The sequence below is a fragment of the Lissotriton helveticus genome, chromosome 3_2 (genome assembly GCF_964261635.1).
Source record: "Lissotriton helveticus chromosome 3_2, aLisHel1.1, whole genome shotgun sequence".
In the NCBI taxonomy this organism is placed as follows: Eukaryota; Metazoa; Chordata; class Amphibia; order Caudata; family Salamandridae; genus Lissotriton; species Lissotriton helveticus.
In genome coordinates, this window is record NC_136062.1 from 253,369,024 (window position 1) to 253,396,081 (window position 27,058).

General features: G+C 42.9%; 1 protein-coding gene across 2 annotated transcripts in view; it reads left to right on the forward strand.

Annotated features, from left to right (window-relative positions):
- UBE2Q2 (ubiquitin conjugating enzyme E2 Q2) overlaps nucleotides 1-27,058 on the forward strand; it is a 758,043-nt gene that overhangs the window by 335,361 nt on the left and 395,624 nt on the right. Inside the window, exon 4 of one of the 2 annotated variants that reach the window (XM_078685153.1) lies at nucleotides 7,856-7,912. In XM_078685153.1, the coding sequence (XP_078541279.1) occupies nucleotides 7,856-7,912 (57 nt within the window). Of the gene's footprint in view, nucleotides 1-7,855; nucleotides 7,922-27,058 lie in introns of both variants that reach the window. The other variant, XM_078685152.1, reaches the window with a different exon arrangement.

Sequence of the window (27,058 nt, forward strand, 5' to 3'; positions counted from 1 at the left end):
CACTCTCCTCCTCGTTTCCTTTTCCATATTTAATAATTTAAAATGTTTTTAAAAAATTGGCTTTTTATATATTTATTTAATATCAGTTAGTAGTATCTCTTTATTATTGTATAGCTTGATTTGCAGTGTATTGTTTTTTGTATTGTCATATATTTTCTACTGTTCTGATAACAATTACTTAGTTTCTAGTTTTAATAAAGCCTTTTTGATTCTTAAAAAACAGTCCTGTTCGTAGGTGATTTCAATTTAAAGATATAATTGCCTGACATTCCATGAACCTAATCTTATCAGACCTAGGAAAGGACCATCAATCCAGCTCCTCCTATTGTAATCAACTGTTTTTTTCTTGACAAGTTGTTATATAAATAGAACGTGTGTAATGCAAATTAAAAAATTTTTGACTACCCTTCGCCATGTACCAACTATTTTCAACAATGGCTGTTCAGGTACTATTGATGATTTCTGGTCTCTAGACATATGTAGGGTCTGTTAGTAGATTATATCGTGCTAGACAGTGTTCTGATGCTCTTAACGATCTCCGGCATTTTGTTACCATTCAGAGTTCTATTAAAACTTCCTTGGTTGCAATCTCTCTGGAAAAGACTGTAAAAGAAAGCGGGATTAGCATATGTTGGATGTTAGATCATGAGATCATGTCTCAATGGATCCTTTATGCTTTTTTAACTGTTCTCATTTGTTGGTTACGACACAGCCTCAAGATGTTAGTTACTGACAACCTAACTGTAGAGAAGATTCCCAACATTGTTTGCGGCTCTTGCTAATAAACCAACTATAGGAGTAGATAAGTGGTTTAAAAGACATTGTAGTGTGGCCTGGAGCAATCTACAGAGCCGAAAGGAGTAATCATGTTACTTTGGGGATGTTATGTAGCGTAGAGCTGCCTTTAAAATGGTCATCTTTAAGCGGAAGTCAACCTTCAGAAATGAGGATTTGAATGATTTAACATCTGCACGCAGGTATAAAGATAGATCCAAGTTTTGGAAAGTTGTGAATTGCACTACAGCTGATGCACCTTTAAGTTAATTAAGACTAGAAAGACCAAACTGAAGATGCGTAGATCAAGCATTTTACCCTTCTTGATGGCACGCAAAATGTGTAAGTGATGGACTCATAGTAGTCTGTTACTAATCAGGGTTTGTATTATGGTTTAGAGGCAGTAACATCTGCAATTAGGGGTAGTCCTGTAGAGAAGGCTCAAAGACTGGATAGGATTCCCATAGTCGTATATGAGCACAATATAGATCTTTTTGTTCTCCTAATAATATTAACTAATGCACTTAATGTCACCTGCGGAGGATTCAGTTTATCAGCCTCGTTATCATGTTCCATCATAATTGCTGTTTTTAAAAAGGGTGCAAAAGGGAATCTAACTTATTATCCCTAAAAGATTTCATAGTGAAAGTGGTTGGTAGTGTATTGTTGACCAGAATCCAGACCTGGGCCCAGCTAAATGAGATTGTGTCAGATTATCAATATTTTTTAGAGGCGGGCTGGATAGTGTTTTAATTTACATTTGATAATTAGCAAATATGCATATGTGGAGCAAGGATCTTTACATCTGTTTTTCATGGATCTTAGTTCGACATTTGACAGGGTTTTCAGATCAAAATCACCAAGGATTCACCCTGCACCAGTGTTGAATCTTAACATTGTCCTTATAAGGCTTATGGGTCCACCTTTTGAACCCTTGCATAATTGTCCTTTACAGTTTCTTTCATGGAAAATTGCTTTCCTCATTGCGATCAGGCATTACCCTTAGAAGAACCCTTCTTTCAGCTCCTTCCCAAAGTAGTTTCTGCTTTTCATATTAACCAATCAGTTGAGTTACCAGTTTTTTTCCCTCAACCGTATTCAAGCCTTATTGTACTACATAGAAAGGACCAAAGATTTTCGCAAAACAAAACCTTTTGTTGCATTTGCTCCACCTCACAGAGGCAATCCATCTCTAAATCTGGCCTTTCAATATTGATTGTTAAGTGCATTCAAACATGCTATGTGAAAGCTAAAAGAACTTTATCTATACCCCCTATTAATTCGCAAAATAGGGGCTACTATGGCTTTTTTAGGTAACATCCCTCGAGCTGACATATGTAAGGTCGCAACATGGTCTACATTACACACATTTACCAAACACTATTGTGTAGATGTGTTAGCACGCCAACAAGCTAATGTAGGCCAAGCAGTGCTTAAGACACTTTTTCAGACAACTGCAACATCTACAGGTTACAGCAAACAAATGATGAACAGAATGCTGATAATGCAAACATTCTCCCCCAGTCAAAAGATCTGGGTTAAATCCATCGTTATTTTGTCCACTACGCCACCCCAGTTTGGACCCAGCCATATGCAAATCAGTCCTGACCCTGTGCCTCATGGGAACAGTCCAGACTGAACTGCCAGGCCAGGTCCTCCCTGGACCGGAAACAAGCATTCTGGGACCGGTTTCAGGGTACGTCACCCTTCAGCCAGGCTAGCTTGAGTCCAGTGGCACAGTGAGCAAGGGACCCACGTCTGGACTTTTTCGCACTTAGGGCGAAAAGTGTTACAGCAAACAATTGATGGACGGAATGCTGACAATGCAAACATTCTCCCCCAGTCAAAAGATCTGGGTTAAATCCATTGTTATGTTGCCCTCTACGCCACCCCAGTTTGGACTAGAATGGCGAGCAAAAAAACGATGGATTTAGGCCCAGATCTCTGTACTGGGGTGAATGTATGACATTATTCTGCATTCTGTCCATCAATTGTTTCTTTTGCATTTGTCACCCCGAGTGGGAATTGTATGCCCAGACGTGGGTTCCGTGCTCTCCATGTCACTGGAGTCAAGCTATTCTGGCTGAAAGCCGGAAACCGGTCCTAATTTGCTTGTTTCCAGTCCAGGAAGGACCTGGCCTGACAGTTTGGGCTGGACTGTGTCCCCATTGGGCGCAGGGTCAAGACTGGCTGGGTCCAAACTGGAATGGCATGGTGAGCAAGAAAATGATGGATTTGGGCCAGATCTCTGTACTGGGGTGAATGTATGACATTGTTCTGCATTCTGTCCATCAAATGTTCTTTTTGCACCTACAGGTTAGCCACCGCTTGGGGAGCATACGTCTTTATTGTCTGTCCAAAGCATGTGTATCTACAGCCCACATACCTCGAATGGATTGTTACTTACCCAGTAAGCATCTGTTCTTTGCATGTAGAGCTTTAGATTCATATGGTCCCACCCGCCTCCCCGGACACCTATAGTTGTTGCAGTTCTTACTATTCACATTCATAGGCATGGACATCTATATTATACACTCCATTACTCTATTCTCACCCTCTTGCGGGAAAACTATCTTAACAGTGGAGTCGATGCCCATGCGCAGTCTCGCCAAAAGGAGGAATCCCCTTACCTCGTGACTGAAAAGACTTCTTTGAAGAAAACAACTTGCAAACATCCGGTCCCAACACTAGATGGCAGAAGTATGCAACGCATGTGAATCTACAGCTCTACATGCCAAGAACAGATGCTTACTGTGTAAGTAACATCATCCTTTCAATTTGATCAAAATGTAATGGCCATTTTTAATGAGAAATATGTTGTCTGTAATAGCAATGCACTATCACGCCATGCATAGTCCACGCTACACCACTCCATTTTATACTACTCCTCTGTACAACACCACACCGCTTCACTCTACACCACTCTGCTCCACTCTGTGCCATGCCACTCTACGGCAATCCCCTGTAAGACACTCTTGACATGGCTCTCCACTCCCCTCCTCTCTAAGCCCTGCATTCTAACCCACGCCACGCCACTCTACCCCAATCCAAAATACTATACTCCACTACAATCTACCATTCCAATATATTGCATTCCAGTGTTCTCCCCTAACTCTACCCCCACTCTACTCCACGCCAACCCCTTTTGTATTGTATTGTATTGTATCTGGGTTTTATATCGCGCCAACTCACCGACAGGTCTCAAAGCGCTTCTGACCAAGTACAACAACAGGAAAAAGGTAGAAGAAATGCAGAAAACTCGGCCTGTCTTACGGGAGTGTAAACGCGTCCCTGAAGAGTAAAGTCTTCAGGGATTTCGTAAAACAGAGGAGATTAGATTCTCTACGAAGCACCTCCGGTAGCTTGTTCCAAATGATGGGGGCTTGGACTGAAAAAGATCTACCACCTTTCGTTGCCATTTTAAAACGTGGGCAGGATAGTAGAAAGGAATCGGAGGAACGCAGAGCGCGCTTGGGTTCATACACTTCAAGCCTGTCTTTTATATAGGCTGGTGCCTGTCCGTAAATTGCTTTATGGCAGATGCACAGGCTCTTAAATTCAACCCTTTGCTTTATAGGGAGCCAGTGTAACCTATAAAGCAGAGGGGAAGCATGGGTCCGCCTGGGGAGTCCAAAAATTAGCCGTGCTGCGTCATTCAAGATGACTTGTAGACGATTAATAGAATTTTTTGGGAGACCTAGGTATAGTGCGTTCCCGTAGTCAATTCTGGAAACTATTGTGGCTGAAACGATGGTTCGAAGCATATTCGTTGATAGTAAAGGGACAAGCTTTCGTAATTGCCTGATCAGGTTGGTACATGAACCAACCACAGCGGATACTTGGTTGGTCATCGAGAGTTCCTGATCGATTTTCATACCAAGACTCTTTACACTAGGACATGGCTTTGGGGTAGGTCCAAGTTCTTGGGGCCAGAACAGATCGTTCCAGGGGGAAGCAGAGGTTGAAACTACAAGGACCTCCGTTTTGTCTGGATTCATTTTTAATAGGTTGGACGTCATCCAATTTACTGTGAACCGTAGTATCTTTTGGGCCATGGACTGAGCCGATGTTGTGTTATCGATACTCAGCAGTAGCTGAGTATCATCGGCGTAATTAAAGACTTTACAGCCCATGTTTGCCAAAGAGTCTATTAGTGGCTGCAAATATAAATTAAATAAAAGTGGTGAAAGTGCGGACCCTTGTGGGACCCCACATACCAAGGTGCCCACGTCGGAAACCTGGTCTGCTAACTGGATTCTTTGCGTCCTCCCCAGCAGAAAGGCCGTTAGCCATTGGAGAGCTTGGTCTTTTATCCCGGACATGGCTAGTCTGTCCAGGAGCAGTGCATGGCTGACAGTATCAAACGCCGCTGAGAGATCTAATAATATCAGGGCGCTAGGCTTTTTACTGTCAGCCATGCATCTGAGCTCATCCAATACCGACAGCATTACTAGTTCCGTGCTATGGTGGGCACGAAAACCAGCTTTCCGCTCCTGGAGTAGATGGTGTGAGTCCAGGAGGGGTGACAATGATTTTAACACATGCTGTTTTAAACTTTTTGACAAAAACGGCAGCTGGGAGATTGGCCTGTAGTTCTTCAGGCTAGTTCGATCCGCCCCAGGTTTTTTTATCAGGGGTCTGACGCGTGCTTCTTTAAAGGTAGTTGGTAATGATCCAGTGGCTAGTGAATTGTTTAGGAGGTCTAGGATCTGGTCCTCCAGAATAGGAATTGCTAGCCGAAAGGTTTCGGGAGGGCAGGGGTCAGCGGGAGAGCCTGACTTGGTTGATGCTGCTAATTGTCTGAGGGTAGTGGAGTCAATATTAGGAAATCTAGTAATAATAGGGGTCGAAGGGTTATGAAGGGGCAATGACGTGGTATGTATAGTTGAGCTGTCTTTCTTGATGTCTGACAGGATAGTCGCTACTTTTTCAAGAAAGTATCCTTGGAAGATGTTGCAGTCAATCAATGTATCTGCCTTTCCTTCATTTTTGCTTAGTTCTTTCAGAATTTGGAAGGTTTCTTTCTGGACATTTATGGCGTTGTTCATGCGGGTTTCATAATAGTCCTTTTTGGTTGATACAATAAGCTTTTTATATAGTTGAAAGGACGTTCTATATAGTTCTCGGTCAATATCCTTTTTAGATTTCCTCCAGCATCTTTCAAGATGACGGAGCTTTCTTTTTTGATCTCTCAGGTTTTGAGTAAACCAGGGGGCTCCTTTTTCCACACCCTTTACTTTTTGTGTCTTTTCTGGGGCTATTTCATCAATTGATTGCCTAAGGGTGGTTACTATAGTATCATATTTTAAATCTAGGTCCATGCCGTCTGATAGAACCATAGGTTTCAGTATACGTTTGGACAGGGCATCGGTTAGAGTTCCTGGGTCAACTTTTTTCCATTGGCGCACTTTTTTGGTTTTTAACGGAAGTTTTACCTGAGGGTTGTTTTGCGGTATATCACACATGATTAGGTGATGGTCCGACCATATACATGGTGTGATATTTGTAAGAGCCACTTTTGGCATAGAAGACCAGATGAGGTCGAGAATGTGGCCCTTTATGTGAGTTGGGGCTTCCACTAATTGTACCAGGCCTAAAGCGGTCATGGAAGTCTGTAGTTTCCGAGTTTTCTCCAATATACCCAACTCTACTCCAGCCCAATCTACCCTGCTCCACTCTACCCCAATGAACGTACTCTACCTTACTCTAATTGACCTGGTTTACTACTATCTACCCATATCCCCTCTACCTTTCACCACTCTACCCCACTTCACTCCAATTTGTCCCACTCCACAACATTCCACTCTAACCCATTCCACCCCAGTTCTACACCACTACAGTCTAACACAATCTAATACACTACAATCTACACACTTCAATATGCTCCCCTCCAACCTAGGCTCCTTCACTTCAAACTAACCCACTCTAGTCTACCCGATTCCACTCTTCCCCACTCCATTCCAATTAACCCTATTTTAATTCACCCAATATACCCCACTCCACTCTGCTAGTCTAACCCAATCCTCCCCACTTCCTTCTTCCCCAGTGTAGCCCATTCCAATCTACCCCAATATACCTCACTCCACTCTACTCCTATCTACTGCAATCCACCCAAACCTTTGCCTAGCCACCTAAATCGCCCCACTCGACTCCAATCTACCTGCCCCATCCCACTCTAGTCTACCCCACTCCACCCCATTCTTCTCCACTCCCATCTGCTCCCTGCATACCACTACAATCTACCCCACTCTATTCTACTTCTCTACCCCAACATACCCTGCTATAACATAACCCACTCCGCTGTAAACCAATTCGCCCCACTCCACGTTGCCCCAATCTACCCCACTCTACTGTAACCCAAATGAACACACTACTCTAAGCCAGCCTACCCCATTCCACTCTACTCCAATCTACTCCACGTCACTAACATTTAGCCATGTTAAACCAAAGCTACACTGGTGTACAACATGACTTAACCACTTGGCTGCTATGCGTTTTCCCCCCCGGTGCTGGGATCGCCCATTTTCCATTATTCATGACGAGCTGGGCTCGTCATGAGCGTGCGAGGAGGCTACACCATGACGAGCCCAGCTCGTCATGAGCGTGGAAGGGGTTAAAGACCTTGCCAAAGTTAATAGCTCTTGCATAGGCGAGACCTATTGACTTAGTCAATGCTTGTTGTTTTTTGGAAATGTTTAAAAACTCAAGCAATTCTAAACTCACGTTTTTATATCTACAAATGCTGCCTACCTCGGTTTGTTTTACAGTAGGACTTTAAAAAAAAAAAAAAAACAATGATTGTAACAGTGAATACTGTGGCACTGGTACAACTTTTGATGATTTTTATAATTTTGGGCGGGGACATTTTGTGTCAGTTTTCATGGCATTATGATGAAATATGACCAATCCATTGACTGATGTGGAATCACAAAATTGTACTGCTTAACCTTCCAGGATTCACAAACATTAAAAAATCTGTTAAGAAGTTGGGCCATCATTTTTTATTTAGTGTTTGTGACAGCTTCTCATGTTCAGGCTTTACTTTGCCAAATGTGAATTTGGAATTTTGTTTTTATTTTAGAATGGAACGACGGAAGAGGTGACATCAGAAGAGGAAGAGGAGGAAGATATGGGAGAGGTAACACATGTAGGCTATCCTATATTACATTTATTGAACCCCACCAAATTGATTGGATATAGCATTTAAGTTGAGCTTGCTCAATTTGGAGCTCACTCAGAATCCATTGTTAAATGCATATGAAGTAAATTTGTGCTACATGTGTAAGGGAAGCGAAATTTGATGGCATGACCACTAACATGGTTTTGTTTGCATAAACACCAACTCATATTACATTTTAATTTGCAATAAGGAAAACCTTAATGAAATATGACATTTTCATAGAAGGAGGAATTTCATAGATATGCTAAGGGTGTGTATGTGTTGTAGAAAAGAGTGAACGTGGCAGGAGTGGGTTATAAAAGCAATCTTTCAAAAATAGCAGTAAACAACAATTTTTGGTATTCAGGATATGGCAATCCCACTTCTTTTCTCATCTCCTATTTTGTTCTGTATTTCTAATTTTTGTACAATATGCATCTGGATTAGTGGCTTAAAGTGAGATCAAGTTTCTGCATCCATCTGTTAAGTGTGATTTCTATGGAATGGACTTGGAGGGTTGTCTTGGAGGTGCATAGAGGACCAAAATAGTTTTCTAAAGTAAATTCAACAAAGTCTAGATAAAGAGTTTTCATATTTTCCCTATTGTGGGCGGATCTGCCGTGGTGGCACCATACTGTATCGGAGTAGGCTCCATCTCTCCAGTGGGAGGGGCCTGTGTGTCACAGCACTGTTAGTTGCTCTTTGCTCTGGACTTTAAAAGGGGTGAGGTGGGCTGTGTGCCGTCAACACAGAGTCGGGGACTCCAGTATGAGGATTTTTATGTGGGAGGATTGCAAAAGGAGGAGTCTTGAGTGACTTATGTGAGAGGGTTTCCATTGGAACCCTGATCCTCCTTCATACACAGCCAGTCAAATTGAAACCTGAAATAGTTTTTAGAAAAGTTGTTGTGGTCACTTGTTGGTTCCACCAGGCTCTAGGATAAGGGCTTGTACACAATTAAGCTGGCTATTAGTCAAGACGGGGTGACAGCAACAGGTAGGATCTATTTTTGATGACATTTTTCATCTTCGATCTTAGTAGTTGGTGTACACAGCTTTGGTGGCTGTGCGATTTTGCAAGCTTCCATGCTTGTCCCTTTGTACCTAACTCCATTATCTGCTGGTTCACTTACTGGAGGAGCTGGCAGGTGAAAAGGAACAATTCATGCTGGAATAACAAACCAACTTTCTGGCCTCATAGTAGGCCATTCAGTCCCATTGGCTTCTCCTTTGATTAGCCACCCACCTCTGCCTCATCATTGGTGTGAACCCCTCAACATCAATCAGAAGGTTTTTTCTATAATAGTACCTTCATCGAACCCAGATAGCGAAGGACTTAAGGGGCCTTCAAGTGGTAAAGAATTAATGTGCTCTACAGTAATTTCTCCACATCCAGACTTTCTCTGCACCAGCTAGATTTCAAAGAAGCTCTGCAGGAGTTCGAAAAGATTAGTCTCCTTGGAGCATTTGTTGTTTTTTTCACCAGAAAATGACAGGATGTACAGCACCCACTAGCTCCTTGCAAAGTAGAATGGGGGTGGCACTTCTCAGGTCATGACATTTACAAACTGGGCGTCCTCCCTTTCCCTTCAGGGCACCTACTTCATGTGCCTGACCTGAAGGAGCGGTCACTCAGGAAATGCACATTAGCAGTACAGGAAAAAGCTTTTCGGTCTCAATGTGTGCACCCAGTCCCCCAAAAAGCTCATAGAGGCACTTTTCTCAGCCTATCAAAAGCTCTCCCTCTTCTAAAGAGGAGAACTGTGTGTTAATTTGTAAGTCAAGACAATATGGTGGTATCTGGCAATTCTGGGACTCCAGTGTCCTGCACAGGTGTGGCTCTTTGGCTAAGGTCCTCACGACTCCTGGCAGATCACAGCGAGCAGCTGCAAAAATCTCAGTTGGAGCTCATCCCAGTTACACACATGCTTGGTTACAACCTTTGATGAGTGGAGTTATGCTCCCTAACTGTCAGTGGTTGTCCTTCACTTGGCTGATCCATAGCTTGTAGAAAATGTTTTCCTCATTTTCCACATTGGGCACCTTGAGGAAAACTACAACAGGCCCTTTTTGTCCTAGTAATAAATTCCCCTGCACCCAATGTTAGGGGCTGAATGCATTCCTATTGATATTAAAGGATTCCTCTTGGTGCTAATACCCAGGTTAGCGATTGTCCGCACAAACATCACCACTGCCCTCTTTTACATCAGTAAGCAATAGGCACCAGTCACAAGTTCCCTGCAATCTGGCCATTTGGGTGTAGTTCTTTGGTATATGGCTCTGTAAGGAGGCTGGTCTCTTACATCAACTTAATAAAGTGAACATCCTAAGCTGGCATCAGGATCCTTTCTGCACACCTTTGGCTTGAACTTCAGACTCGGATATTTCTGGAAAATCGGGACGGCCCAAGCGTTTCTGGCCTGGCCTCACCAGGTTTGGTACTCTGATCTGTTCCACCTTATGCAGATAAGCCACAATTGATTCTCTCCCAGAGGAGAGATCTGACCGTTGAGTGAAGGAGAGTTACAACCTTCCCTACTATTGCTCAGCTTGAGTGCTTGGTTCCTAAGGAACTGACCTTTCAAAATCAAGTTCTATTTGGAACTTTCTGCAGGTGCCAAGACATCCTCCCCTAGAACCCAGTATTAATGCAGTTCTGACTACGCTTTAGTGAGGAACAGCGACTTACTGACCTCTCATTAGCAATATCTATTTTGTCATCCTGCAGGACACTTGTCATGTTGAGAGCCCTTCTGTGGAATATCCAGCCCTTATAGTTTGTGACTACCCACTGGCAGCCCCTCATCCAGCTATTGAGGGCATTACATCAGCCAGCTTTCCCAACCTCTTCTGGCCATCATGGACCCGTCCTGAAGGAACTCAGGAAGAACCTCTTTGTCACTCAGGAAAGCCACATAAGCAGTACATGAAATAGCTTTTTCATGTCAATTTCCTCACTCATGGCCCCCACCAAAATGGTTAAGCTCTTAGAGGGACTTCTTGACTCCAGCCTTTCAAATAATAATAATAATTCCTATTTGGCACTACCTCTTCTAAAGAGAGCTGTGAGTTAATTTGTAAGCCAAGACAATATGATGGTTTCTGACAATTCTGGAACTTCAGGATCCTCCTTAGGGGCCATACCAAACAATCCCTAAAAAATCACTATGTAAAAATGTCTTCAGAAGCATCAATGTTGTTCTTTTACTTTTTAGGCATAGTGACATTTCATCTCATCGTTGTTTAATGTAGCAATAAAGCCAGCACATATTTTGCCTAGGGGTTCTCAAGGCAGAAGTTTTCAGTATATGTAAATGTTAGATGGGGTAAGCCTCCACCACTCAATCAATGGTTAGATCCACTCAACTGAAGTCTGTCAATCTGTCTTGCCTTTCTGTAGATATTTTCAACTTGTCTTCTGCTCACAATATGTTACCCTCTGCTTGTCCTCAAACTATCAAATACTTTCTTTTTAGTGGGCACTCATGTGGCAAGCTTGTGGACTGCAGGAGATCATTCAGAGGCTATAGGTATCTGGGAAGCTCTGACAGATGACCTTTGGCGGAAACTGGGCAACAATCATTGTAAAAAAATACTCAAAGAACCCCTCCTCAAAGAAGCTAAAGAAACCGAAGAGTCTGAGTCAATGCAAAGGTGCTCTTATGAAGGCACTCCCAGGAAGGAAGAAAAGAGGAACATCAGCAGAGAGGGCCTCCATAGCGGGGTTGAGATCCGCCTCCAGGAGGAAATGAGGCGAGTACAAGAGGAAAGAAATGGAACAAAAGGGAAGTGAGACTGACTTCCGTAACGCTGAGCTCGCTGAGAGCAGAGGACGGGGCGTAATTAGAGCTGGAGCTCCGCACTGTACCGAGCTGTACTGTTGTACCGTTGTACGACAGCCTTGGCAGAGACGCAGCGGCAGCAGAACCCACTAGCCACTTTTAGGACGCCGGCAGGGGAGGGCAAAAAAGCGAGGCAAAGAGTTTGTGCGCATCCAAGCGCGAGTTTGTGCGCATCCAAGCGCGAGCGCAGCTGCCGTCATACGGCAGCTGCTAAGAGAGCACCCAGAGAGACGTAGAGGTGGCCTGGTTAGCCCTAGTGCAGCCAGCGGCCCGCTTGCTCATCTACATTTAAAGACTGCAAATCTATAGAACCCAATGCCTCCCAACGGCTACTTATGGCGCAGAGGTATGGGGATACTCTAATAGCGCCAATATTCAGACTGAATAAAATAGATTTTGCCGGAAGATCTTGGGGGCTTCAATCTCAGCTCCAACTTATATATGTCATAGGGAGATGAACCTTTTTTATGTGGAGGATTTCATCAGGTCGAGACCAGCATTATTCTGGCTAAAAATATGGCGGAACCAGGCCGCCTCCTTGACCCAAGAAATAATCCTAGATTGCCTACAGTGCGACAGGGCACATGACATACCCTGGCTCAGGGCGGTAAAAAACTGTTTATTAAGTGTGGGTATGGGGCACCTATTCATTTCCTGTCAGGCCACTGAAAAAATGCAACATAAAATGGTAAGAGGGGCGCTGTTTAATCTATACCAAAAAGAGCGAGAATTATCTGAGTTAAACAAATCTACCATCATAAGATACATTCCTCTTTTGGTCCAGGATAGCAGGCCTAACAACTTGCAGCAGAGATACCTGACAAAGAACTTGGGGAGATGGAACAGACGTTTGCTCTTCCGTCTTAGGGATGGTAGCATCAGATTTTTCTTATCTTTTCCACTGGGCTTTAATAAAAATCGAGTCTATGCAATGCCCCTGTAGCCATGGTAGTAAGCAAATCTTGTTGCATTTCTTGTTCTTCTGCGGTTTCTATGCTAGATATTCAAAATTCTACTTAATCCCTTATTTTAAAAAACATGCTATAACGGACTTCAATCTAGCATTTAAAGAAATATTACTTTTAAATTGTGATGAAATTTTTTTTAGAGTAAGTTGCTTCCTGTTATCAGCTACTCGTTCCCGCACAACTATGAACATGCCTTGAAATTTGATTCTTTCTTTCCCTGTGATGATTTGTCAGTGGCTCACACATGTATTTTAACTCTTTTTGCACTTTGCACTTTCACAATCAATTGTATTTTAATTATTCTATACTGTTTTTAATCATTTATTATTGGATTGTGTGTTACCCTGTACTTTTATGGATGTTTTATATGTCCGAATAATGATCATTTGACTTGACTTAAAGACTCCCAAAGACCCACAAGACCTACAAGGAGCACAAGGAGGCCGCTACTATTGTGATTGGTATTTCAAGTAGTCTGTGGCAGAAGGAGAGTCCGTTCCGGCAGCAGCCCGACCCAGCAGGTGGCACCACAAAAAGGCTGCTATAGGACATCTGGCTTCCCTGGGTGATTTCAGCGTGAATACAGTGAGATAACGGAGGGCGGCTGCAGGGGGGCAATTTGAGGCGCATTGCTATTTGGCATAGCACTGTGCGGCGAGAAGCATGGCCCAAGGCACACACACAGACGAGAGTGCACACGGACAGACTAAAAAGCAAAGGGAGTCAATTCCCCAATTTGTTAATTTCCAAACACCCTCTCCTTGGTGCGAAAGGAAAATGCTCAAGGAAAACCCGACTAATCTAAAGAGGATGGATCCTGACAAACGCCCACAAATATCATACAACAAGGGTCACAAGAATTACGGCTCAGAACTTAAGACAGGAGTCAAACCCAGCGAGCCCCCCCCAACAAGGGCTTATTACTCATTATTTTCATGCACCGGGCAGCCCGCCACCCCCGGGTATGTCCCTCGAAAGGGCTGATGAGACCACAGTGAGCAGTGCCCAAACAATGGGGCCTGGCCAGGCACACATTGAGCTACCCCACAGCGAAAATTCCCCTCTTGGGGGAGGGAGCCGCCTGCTGCCCAAGGAAGGGAGCCAGGACCGGGCGCAGGAAGCATGGGTACAGGAAGGACCAAATCTGCCCCTTTCTAGCGGGTGTAAAGTGGGGGTTGTAGGGGAGAACAGTAAACTACATAATGAAAGGATCAGTGATACTGACCTCGGGAGCCACATAACAGTCGTAGGTACCATTAGAAAGCCTCCCGACGTGATAGACAACCTCTTACCAATCAAAGCCTTGATTTATTGGCATCCGGAGGAGGACGTGCCCGAGGTTATTGAGGGCATAGATCTGGGGCGTACCAGCCCACGAGCTATCTCACATTAAATTATAAAGGCCTCACCAATAGGATGCCGACAACCCTATTCGCTAGAGATAGGAGATCTCCCCGATTTCCTTTCTACAAAAACTAGAACAAACAATAGAAAGGACTTTGGACCTCACCCCCAATCTCATTGGCAGAGGGGACGTGGTAAAAAACCAGGCAAAAGATCGAGCAGGGTTGTCCGCAGCAACAGGCTAGAAAGATCAAGATGAGCAAGAAGATACCCCCCATTTGACAACCATCAGAGAAGCACAAAAGTCAATAGCCAAGGCTCTGATATGGCAATCAACCAAAATGGAGGTCCAAGTTGACCTTCAATCAATAGCCCAAAGCCTAGTGAACCAGGCCCACAAGCTGGAAGAATTGGAGGCAACAATCAACTACAATCAAGCAATGATAACTCTGACAAGCTCATGTGCCGATATAGTAGATAAGTGGGCTGAGATGCCGGAAATACTAGGGGACATAGTAGCACTAACTAAAAGTAGAAGCGACTCATCAAAGACATCTGAAACCATTGAGCCGCTGGCAAAGGAAATCACACAGTGGTGACCAATGAAGAACCCAGCCGAGCGAGTAATTCGGAATCAAAAGCCAGAGAAAATGAGCCCAATGGCCTAGAGACCCTGGCACACCCGACAAAGAGCGACACCAAGGACACTCCGGGAAGCCCAGACGCAAAGGAAGCCGAAGAGCAGAAAGTGACAGTGGAGAGGGAAGTAGGAGTCCGCTCAGTAGATTCCCAACAAGGAGGGCGAAGAGAAAGCTGAAGAAACAGCTGAAGAGATAAAAAATGAAAAGATCAATCCTGCCGGCAATGCTGAACAGTTACAGACCCAGGGAGAAAAATGAGAGTAAACTCTTCAGACCTGCAAGTAATGATAATTGCTGGGTTAAGGGAGGGCCGCCAGCCGTTTAAATTGCTATATCAATCCGGCGCTGACTGTAGCCAGTATAGAATTACTCACCACCACATTGGAGGAAATATTAATTAAACACGAGCATTATAATGTAATAATTGCAGCTGATTTTTTTAATTTGAGAGGTTTAGAAAGGGCTCCTGTCAAGCAAAACAAAGGGCACATTGCTCTTTTTTTATAAATGTTAAACTTTGCTCAACTCACTTCATGAAGAAACTATGATCACCCTCGTGGTACCCCAACCCATCATTAAGGAATATATCCACTATTGACTATATTTTAATCAACGAGAAATTGGTCGATAATCTGAGACTTTGCGGTCGACGATAGAGGGGAAAGCGATCATAGGCCTCTATGCGCAACATTTAACCTAGGAATGGAATCAGCAGACCTCCAGAAAGTGATGGGAGAATCCACCGGGGATGAACGTTTTAGAGCCCTTAAAAGAATAAAATAGACAACCGAACTCGAAGGAAAAATCCTGGAGTGGGGACTAATGTGGCAAGCTTGTGGACTGCTGGAGATCCATTCAGAGGCTATAGGTCTCTGGGAAGCTCAGACAGATTACCTTTGGCGGAAGCTGGGCAAAAATCATTGTAAAAAATTGCTTTCCCACAAGGACCCCTCCTCAAAGAAGCTAAAGACACCGAAGAGCCTGAGTCAATGCAAAGGTGCTCCTTTGAAGGCACTCAAAGGAAGGAAGAAAAGAGGATCATCGGCAGAGGGGGCCTCCATAGCGGAGTTGAGATCCGCCTATAGGAGTAAAGTCGGAGAGTACAAGATGAAAGAAATGGAACAAAAATGGCTCACAGTATTCGCCGCCTTGTTAAAGGAAAAGAATGCCGAATTATGGGGGTATACCAAAAGCCTGAGCTTCCAGTCTAGGAGCAAGGAAAATAACATTGCAAGTAATGAGTGGGAAGTGTACTTAAGGGGCTTATACACCAGAGGAATACCAGCTGCAGAGTATGCCCTTCCTAAGGACACCTCGGAAATAGGCACTCATACAGACATTCTCCCCAAGCAAATATATGAAGCAGGACCAATGACGATTGAGGGTAATGGCTTCACAGAAGCAGCAATACCAAGGGAGATCAGGAAAATGAGGAATGATAGGGTGCCAGGTCCTAACGGCATGGCATTTAAATCCGTCCAACCCTTCTCTGCCTCAATCCTCACCCCTTTATTCAATTTTGCTTACACAACGGCAATAATATCCCAATCATGGAAAGGATCAGTCCTTTTTCCCATTCATAAGAAAGGCTATCACTCCAACCTCGCGAACTATAGGCTTGTGGCCCTGCTCGATGTAGAAGCCAAAGCCTATGCTAAACTATTATTGAGAGAACTGGAGGTTTGGGCTAATAACGACAATATGCTTCCATTCTACCAGACCGGCTACAGGGCAAATAGCTCAACAACGGATAACATCAGGGCCCTGGCCTACCTCTCAAAACGAGCTGTGAAAGACAGGCACTTGCCGCTGTTTTATAGATCAGAGCACAGCTTTTGATAGTTTATGGGGGTAAACTCAGGGGGAAACTGTCAGCCTGGAGGATTCTATCAAAGCTCCTGAAAGCCATCATATCCCTTCATGAGGGGACCTGGGTATAAGTCAAGATAAGCCCTACAGCGTTATTAGAAAGAGTTTAAACTAACAACGGCCTGAAGCAGGGCCGTGTCTTGGCTCCCCTATTATTTAACCTCTGTACAGCAGACTTCGGGGGGGGGGGGGAGCTCTGAAAGAGGCAAGTCTAGTTCCACAGTACGCAGATGATACTGTAATGATGGATCACACAAGGGTAGGCCTCCAAAGAGCATTAAAAGAGCGGGGGAAGTATAATAAGGAAAATTCAGATTTTCTGCCCTGCAGTCTGTGAAAAATCTAAATTTTATGGTACGACATGGAGGCTATATTATGCAAATTTAAAGTGCATTAAGAACATTATCAATCACATTAGAGATTGGTCTGAAATAACAATCCTTAAACATACTATCATGCGACCAATCTGCTTGCCCTGAGGATATCTTGCAGTCCACTTCCCAGAAAAAAGGCCTTTGAGGCAGAGGCACCTCTGAGGGAGTGAGCACCAAAAATAGATCTATCTACACCGCTTTCATGCATGACCTCTTTCACCCATCTTGCTAAGGTTGGAGAAGAGACTCCTTTATGAGGAGATCTATAGGAAATTAATAATTGACATTCATTCATTCTGAAATTGTTAGTTCTTTTCTCGTACTCTTTCAAATATTTAACCACACAAAGTCTTTCATTCTGAGGAAAAAAGGGGTAAAAGATAGAGGAAGATATCGTCTTGGTTCTTTTCTTGAGGTAAAAGCAAACCCCTTCGGGTTGGAAGGCTCTGCTAGAGATATCTAATACCTTGACATCTGAAGTTCTTCTAAAAGATACTAGCCCTAATAAAACGGTAAGTTTATATGAGATGCGTTTAAGAGAAAGAGAAGCATTTTCTCCCCAAGAAGATAGAGTTCGATGAACGAGGGTAACATCCCAGAGGGCGGTATATTTAGCAGAAGGAGGGTTCAGAACTCTCATGCTTCTCATTATCTTTTTAGTTAATAGAGTCTGACCAATGGAGACTCCGTTAATTAAGGAAATAGCGGATCTATAAACATGAACTGTTCTATAAGATAAACCTGATGTAAACAAATTCTGAAAGATGGTTAACAACGTGGACTAGATCAGTTGAAATGGGATCATAACGTCGGTGAAGGCACCAGCGAACCCATTTGTTCCATGTCAGTCAATAAGCCTTTCTTGTACCAAAGGCCCATGACTCAGAAATGTGTCTGAAAGCATTTGACGAAAGCCCAGGGATTCGCCATTGTCTCCTGAAATCTTCCATGTCGTCAGTACCAGAAGACCCTGCTCTATAAGATGATGTCTCCCTCTGGACCTAGGAGTATTTCCTTGAATGAAGAAATCAGAATAGGGAAGTCTATGCTCCATTTCTAGAATGATAGGGAACCAGGCCTGAGATCTCCAAAGAGGGGTTATTACGACCATGCTCTGTTGGTAACGTCAAGCATGAAGGAACAGGCGAGGAAACATTGCAAATGGAACATTGTCTCCGAAGGGATGTCCGCGATTCCTCTGCCTCTGTGGGTAGAATTGTTGAGAGCCGATGATGTTATTAAATCTGCCACCACGGGCCATGAAGGGTCTTGAAGTGGAGTTTCCTTGGCCCTGGGAAACGACCCTGTATTCTCCCGGCCCGGGTAAAAACCCGATCTTGAAATACTTTCTTGATCTCCTTTTGGGACTTTTGTATTGAACTAAAAGCACCGACGTACTTAGCCATGTCTTTAATAAAATCCTCGCCAAAGAGGAAACACTGAGAATTAGGGCCTCCATCATTCTTGGCTAGATCGAATAGCTTGGGGTCAATCTTTATTAACACCCCTTTTCTTCTCTCATAGAGATAGCAGTGTTGGCATTTCCGGTAAGGCATATAGCCCTCTGGACCCACTCCCTGAGTTCGTTAGGGTCAATCGGGGAGTCCCCCAGATAGGCTGATTCAGCCATTTAAATTTTTTTAGTAAGGGGGCCTATGGTGTGAAGAAGGCGGTCCTGACAGGGTTTTAATCCTTTATCCTTGCCTTTCCTGGGATCCCTGGAGGTTTTAGCTATGAAAGCTACCACTTTGGAATCCAATTCTGGTGTTGCAGATACTTTTGTAGGTGAAGGAGGGTTGCGGCCATTCAGAACGGAATCTGGATCTAACCACAGGAAGCAGAGGTAGTCCGCTACGTGCTGGGAAGGGTCCATTCTGGGTATAAGGGATGTTTTATCAGTAATGGGTTAAACATCACATCTCCGAATGTTAGGTTCAGAGCCTCCCGTTCCCCTAGGTTGTGCCTCGTCCACATCTTGATTAAAGCCGGAAGAGCACGACAGATCTATTTCTGGGTCAAAACTGTTTTAGCTAATAGTATCAATAGGGAGCTCAGGGCCTTGTTCCTGCCCATATGGGGTGCCCGAGGCACCATTTATGTCACTGCCTTGAGAGCGTGTAAGAGGGGCGGAGGTTTTAGCTTTTTTTGAGTCCTTTCGCTCTTTGCCTCCAAGGGCCCTGTTCTTTGGAGTCTTAACTGCTCCTGCCTTTTAGGGCGTGGGGATGTCTGAGAGAAGGATTCGTATTTCTTATTTATTGTATTGTCAATTAACCAAAGTACTTTTTCCAGAGCCTTGTTTGCTAGCTCCTCCAGTTTGTCTTCAATATTAATTTGAGGTGCCGACATTTTAATTAGTTTTAATTAGTTTATCAATTATGAGTAAGAGATAATAATCCGTACTAATTAGCAATAATAGTTCACTTGAAATTGTTCTAATTAGTGCTAATTGGCAGTAATTGTTGAAAAATTAATCTCTAAATAGGCAATGTAATTGAAAAGAAGAATCGTTTGAAAAGAAATGCACAATACCGGGGAGAGAAGCGTCTAAACAGCTGACCGAAGCAGACAGTTGATTCAAACTGTCCAAAAATCAAACACAGGACAGCTGTTTGGTCCTGATTGGGTAAAATGGTGGCCGCATTAAATGCAATAAGTAATGCCCAACTTGCTAAAATGGCCGCCATACACGTAGTAGCATGCCTGGTTGCCAGCTAAGGTATTTTCCTCAAATACCTAATCCGGCCCCCCTTGGTCACGAGGGACGTGCAGACGGAGAACGGAGTTGGTAACGCGGGTTGCTCTGTTGTAAGGAAGGGTTCCCATGGTGGAAGAGCCCAGATATGCGTGCCTGCAAAGAAGTAGGCGCATAGCCGGGGAAAAAAAACACAACGGTATTTGCACGCGTCATGAGTTGAATTTAAGCGTATACAAGCAAAGAAAAGACCTAATCCGGTTCAACGTAAAACTGGAGGGAGGGGGGGGAGGGTGCGAACTAAGGTCTGAAGGCTGTGAAGGGGGAGCCTTAAAAAGGATTAGAGGAAAGAAAGCGAGGGAATCACGATATTGATACACATGAAAAGTGCTGATAAATATAAGCCCTGAAACTGGCAGGAACAATAAATAATCCTGCTAAATAGGTGAACATAAAACTCAGTATACTAAAAAATAGCGAGTACAAACAATTATATACAAGTATAAAGGTTATGAAGCGATAAGCTGGAGAGTAGTACTTATCTTTCTGAGCAGGAGCAACAAAGAAGAAAGATAGCTGGTTACGAAAGGACTTTATACTTCTTTAGAATGTTCATTGAAGTTCTATGTTCTTCAATTGTTGCTGCTGAGCTGTGGCAATAAAGGAGATTTGCATAATGTGGTCTCCCGTGTTCTGCCATAAAATCACTTGACAGTCAGCCAGGGTAAAACAATGATATTTGGCACATATCCCCCAAAAAACCACCACAGCCTATAATTATCTTGGGGTTTGGCTACAAGAGAGGGCAACACCGGCAACTCATATAAAACACTTCATTGCCAAAACCATCAGCAGACCCCATGTGGAGGGTCCTTAAGGCAAAATTAATCCCAGCCATTTGGCATTTCCGGGAACCTTAGACAAACTTACAGCAGCAGCTCAGGTCAAAGCCCACAAGTTTGTGCTGCATGTACCCAGGCACGTAAGGAGCACCAGGCAGGTTACGTTTGGAACTCTGGCTCTGTAGACCTGAACTGGCCCTCCAGGGGGACCTAATTAAGTATTATATCAGAGTCCTTAAAGCCCTGTATAACTCTCTCAAACTTCATTTGGTAACAATATTCAGAGAAGAGGACTCCCCCTGGCATATCAAGCTGGACAAAGCAATCGGGACCCTAAACATCGAATTCAACAGTCTGTCTCTACCAGACAACCCGTATAAGGCGTGGTCAAATATCATCAAGCGGCAAGTCTGCTCTGTTTCGCATTAAAAGGATCTAACCGCACTGCGCCAAAACACCCTCACAATGGCATTGGACGAATCTTACACCATGGGGAAAGCTCAAAAATACCTACAGGAAGCACTAGGGGCCCAGGCTCGCAGGAAAAGCCTCTTTATGAGGCTAACAGCCGTTAGAACTGCAGACTTTAATCCTGCAAGGGCGCGAGCAAACGGAGCCGTTTCTTGTTGTCTATGCAACTACCAAAGGGAATCCTGGCTCCACCTATTATGTTGCTGCCCCAAATTGACCAGCGAATGACAAAGGCTGCTCCACCCCATTTTAAGAGACCTCCCCATCAGAAGGTGCAAGGGGGTATCAGATTGGTGCCTTTCAGAAACAAAAGTCCACTACCTCGCAAGAGCGGCAACATTTATTCACCAGATCAGACAGGCAAAAGACGCAAGTGTATAAATTACTTTCCACAAGCTCTTGAATTTCAGAGACTGATTAATGGGCCAATAAGGGGCTGGCATAACATCCATGGACAAAGAAGAGTCAGCCCGTCACTCCATGTGTTTTGATTTGAACATTGTCGCAACATGAATTTAATCTCCGATCAAAGGCAAAATGGACTTTGCAACACAAGATCGGAAACAGGGTTTTAAAGCTGAAGGGACGGCGGGTGACGGGGGCGGCATGGGTGGGTGGGCATTAATTTTAGATTTTTACTGTAATGATTTTAAATAATCGAACGGTTAACAATAAATCAATCAATCCTTTCTTTTAATATTGGAGTGACAACTTGTTTTTAATGAAGAATGTCTTTAAAACGAATAACAAAGAAAAACCTCTTCAAGAACAACATGAAAAGAAAGGTGAGATTTCAAAGGAAAATGAAACAATTGCTGACATCAGATGCTCAACTGCCAATTACTTCAAATCACATTTTGCATCGAAAAAAAGTAAATTAATACAAGAAAACCAGATAAATTCTCTTTTAAAGAACAGAAAAACAGCAGCAGAAAAGCATGAACTACTTCAAAAGAATAAGGTAGCGGGAGGGCAACAAAAGATGGCAGAACCTCACCAGGAGTTTTGTTCTTCATACTTCAAATAATTACAAATCTGATAATCTATTAAACCAATTATGACGGTAGTAGCTAGATTTACAGTTTCTTGGAAGTCTGGTGGACCATACTTTGTCTTGATAGAAAGCGATGCATTCTGATTGTAAACAGAATAAACATTAATCAGTTATCTATACTGAGAAAAGAATCGAAGGTAGAAATACTAAATTGTGCAATCCAGTCTTTGTAAATTTTGTAAAGGGAAATGGAAAAACACATTAAGCACAGAAGCTTTCTTTAATCAAGAAGGCTACAGACCATCAGTTCATTTAGTGCTTGCAATAGAGCGAGATGCATTTCCGTATCAATAGAAAGAAGCAACGTGTTCCCATAAAAGGAGCAGATGTCATTTTGGATGAGGTATTGCAGATACATCCTCCTACACCTGTGTGTGAATCTCCGTGAATGTCAATGTAATGATCTTTGTGAATGTAGGCAACATAATTAATAAGTTCAGATTATTTTGCATATTCACAAGCAACTGTAAGGCAAAAGTTTACAATCATTATCTCTGTGAAGTTAGAAATCCGTCAGTTTTACATAGACATTTTCTTTTTTTCCCTCAAAACATTTGTGACTGTAAATTCCATCAGATTTGGAGCGAAATGGAATGTCATGTGACATTCAAATGAAGTGCAATAGATGTGAAGAAGTTGTTGGGAAAAGTACACTTTATACTCTATTCTCATTGCTCCTTGACTCATCAAGTAGTGATCAGTTTATTTATTATGATATATCCACTATGTAGATATTTCTTACGTGGGCTACTGTATCTATATGCATTTAGCTTTGCATTTGCTATTTTAATCAGTTTTGTTTAGCGCACCTTCAACTTTTGTTTCTTTGAGCTCGAGCAAAACCAGACAAAGAAGCAAGATCAATAATTGGCTTTTTTGAAATGCTATATTTAACATTTCTCCTGAATGTTGTGATATGCTTTTGTGTAAAGGCAAGGAATTGCAGAAGGCAAGTGCTGGAACTAAGATACTGCATCCTTCCATTAGTTTTTTCCCCTCTAAATCTTGGTGCACTCAGGAGATTAGATGGTGAAAAGCAGAGCTCCCGAACAGGGGTGTATTCTTAAACGTTTGTCTATAAATTTGGGGCCATTGTGCTTAATAGCCTTGTAAGTAAGAAAGCAGACTTTGAATTGCACTGTGTGGGGAGTCAGTGTAGGGCTTTCAGGACTAGACTTGCATGTGAGCCCTGTGGAAAGTTATATATTTAAAGTGCTGCTGGATTTTGAATAACCTGAAGGCTTTGTAAGCGCGTTAAGCAAGCCAATGTAGATTGAATTCCCATAAGCCAATCTTGATGAGACTAATGCTATTATTACTGTTTTTAAGGTGTTTGCTCCAATTTGGGGTTTTAATGTTAGCTCCATCTATTGGTACCCCCTAAACATTTGCCTTGTGTCTTGGAAATGGGCAGGGCTCATCTCAGTAGGTCAGTATAACTAATTCCATAGGTTTTCTTAATTGTTCAATATCACTATTTCTGTTTTATCTGACTTTAGTTTTAAGTTATTGCCCATCTACTCCCAGTTATATTGCATGGTGTCTACAAGATTTGGTTGGCGAGGTGGTGGTTCTTTCTTATCGAAGAAGGAGTTGGGAACCACCTGTGCTTTTATAAAATCTTCAGTTCTTGGTTTTCCAACTCGATGTATGCGTTAACCGGGTGAGGTGATTATGATGATCTTTGGGGAATCCCACAATTCACTTGAAATGCTGTAGTTTTATAGGGAGCGAGATGGACTGCCTCAGTGCGGTTTCCAAGGAATTACTTAATCCAACTAAGGGCAGATCCCAGCAGGCCAGTGTCCTCCACGCTGTTGATTAGAATTTTGTAATCAACTGCATGGTAGGCTGCTGACAGATCAAATAGGACCAGTGCTGATGTCTGTCCTGTCTCCATCCTAGTGCATATCATCTAGTCCTATTAGTATGACAGATTCAGTACTAAGCGCTGGCCAAAATCCTGCTTGGAGGTGTACAAGGTAGTTAGTCTCCTGTAGATGATGACTGGTCACATGGGCTTAGATTTTAGATAGGAATGGTAAAAGATATATTGGTTGATAACTCTTCAAAACTGTCACATCTCCCCCTCCCCCACCCTTTCTTTTTTTTGGAAGAGGGATTACAACTGCATCTTTAAAGGATTTCACACTATCTCTTGCAGGAGGGATTTATTCAGTAGTGTAAGCATTGTTTTCTTAATTTTAGAAATCATTAATTTCAAAATATGTGGGAGACAATGGTCAAGTGAAGATCTAGATTTTACTTTAAACATCAGGATATGGAGCTTTTTTCATTAATTGAAGGGAAGGAATATAGAATAAAAACATTCCTATCTAATAGGGTAATTTACGGTCTTCATTGGGAGGGATGCTGTGTTTAATTTGTTTTGTGTTTGTCGCATTATTTTTGAGAGGTGACCACATTCTCCGTGACTCTGTCTGGGTCCGACAGGCTTCTACTATTTTGTTTGTGTAATAATGGAATTTTGTATAAATTTGAGTTTATACTCAATCATCCTTTTTTTTTTTTTTGGGATTCTTCGCGCGTAGGGGATATGCCCTGAAGTCATCCTGCTTCAATATTTATACCGCGTTGCCTACCAATGGATATGCCTATTGCATACAGCTGATCGCTTGCGCGGTCTCTTGATGGTTGAGACGCTAGCGATCAGCTAAGTCAGATTTTCATCGTTTGGAAAGAGATTAGGCATAAAACAATGAATTCTACTGCATTAATAGATTTAATACTATTCTTTTAATAGAATTTCTTTAACCCCTTCTATGCTGATGATGGCCCCCGTCCGTCATGCATCACGGTGGGCGTGTGCTGATGACGGCTGGGGGCCGTCATGATCCCTGCCACTCTTAAAAACGGCCGCACAGGTGCAGAATCGCGGCCGCGCCCAAGGGGTTAATACTATTTTGAGGACTTCTATTTTGAAGACTGCTTTAATAGAATTACCTATTAACCTTTATTAAGCAGTCTATATTATCTAATCAAGCGACTAAACGCTTGAGGCATACATTTTATTCTACTATTTTCCCAATACCTATAATGATGATAATCGGTGTTAACACCCTTTTCAAGGACTAAACCCCCTGTGAATCAATTTTTTACTGTCTGAAGTTAAATCAGACTATTCACAAGCCCAGGCCCCTTCTCCCAACTCTAATAAGGAAGTTAGTAAAAAATTAAACAAAAAGAAATGCGCTCATGCAAGAGGGAGACTATAATTCAAATTTTTGTTGGGAAAAATACCTACCTCAATCTACCAACCCCACTGCACCCCATGGCGTTCACATTGACGATTTAACTAAATGTGGGAGTAAAAGATCAAGGAAAAGCAACCATTTAGATAGGGAGAGCACATTGAGCACACTGGGAGGTCCAAGCACCTCAAACTTATTGGGAGGCTTATGCACCTCATTCCCTAAAGGAGGACTAAGCTCCTCAAATACTAAGGTAGACCAACGAGCCTCAAAAATATCATGGTGTCCATAGCGGCACAACCTATCTGGACGCCCTAAGCAGCTCACTTTATCCTAGTGCTCTGTCTGACCCCCACTTAATTGACGATGATCAAGGAACAACAGAATCCCTGGACGAATACATCCTTGACCTGGACCAGGATGATAATGAAACCAATTTTGTGCTCTGAGGACGAACTGCCCTCTTCCTCTAAGGAAATAGTCATTGATCCCTTGGGTGAGGAAATTTTCTCCCCTTATAACATTCAACACCCTAGGAGTTCTGAATGGTGGCCTAAAAACCACGTGGCAAGTTTATTAAGAGGTGGATAAGAAACCCCCTTGAAAGAGACACAAGGAATATCCTCAAAGCCGAATGCCCAAGACCTATGGTCCAAGATAAAATTTGTTTCACTCCAAACCTGAACTAACGCAAGAAATTAACAGCGAAAGAATGAAAGTTGTTTCTATCAAAAATTGACCCTAAACTCTGTGACAGGGCCGAAAAGGAACCCTCTGTCAACCCAAAAGAACTTTTTTCAGGAGGAGATGATCAAGGGACTAGGCAAATACGTGGCAACATTCACTGCATTAGATAAGGCGCAAACTAACACGCATAATGTTAGCCTCCGTATCTTTAATGAAATCAAGATTCTCTGGTCATGGTAATAGGAGAATCGCAATTTATATTATTGTAAAAGACGTTCTCAAATTGTTCTTTATGTATAAAGCCTACTGATACAACTCAGTTTTGCTGCATGATGTTGAACTGTACATCAATAAATCTATAGGACCGTTTCTTCCATAACCAGGGTAGTCCTAACATGTCTCTTCCATTCCCTCACAAATTCTCAACATACAGTCAGAGCGACTCTTCACTTGTCCCAACAGATCCAACATTGCCCGCCACCAGAGTCCCTGAGATCTTGAAGCAAATAACCCAGGTCTAAACAGCACTGCAGCCATCCCAGAGATCTTCTCTGATTCCACAGACGTCATCAAAGCTCACTTGATTACTCTGGACAAGTCAGTTAATCTCCTTGAGCCTCAAAGTCTAACTATTGAGTTGTAATGTTACAGTTTTGAAGCACATTAGTAGACATTGATGATGCCCCAGAGCACTCTCTGGATGTTAGAATAAACGGGTTCTATATTTGTCATATATGGTTGGAAGATTTGCCTTTTTTTTTTTTTTAATGTTGCGAACTCGGGCACCAGTTATGTTACAGATGGACACATTAATTTTTTTAGGCACTGGGAAATTAAGTGATTTGCCCAAATCACAGGATGGTGGCGTCCCTGCCGAGACTCCAGCCTGGTTCCTCATCTTTGAGGTCGACCGATCTAGCCGTCAGGCCACATCCTCATTGATTATAATGTTTTGGTGTTATCGTGTAAAGAAAAACCGTTATCGTGTGACACCAAAAGGATGTGACCCAGACTGTAGCAGCATGAAGTTTGCAGGACAGTTCCATATAGAAACCACTCTATTTTTTTTTTTTTTTATTTCAAAAGAATTTTATTGGTAGTTTCAGTAGCAAATAATACAAATTAATACA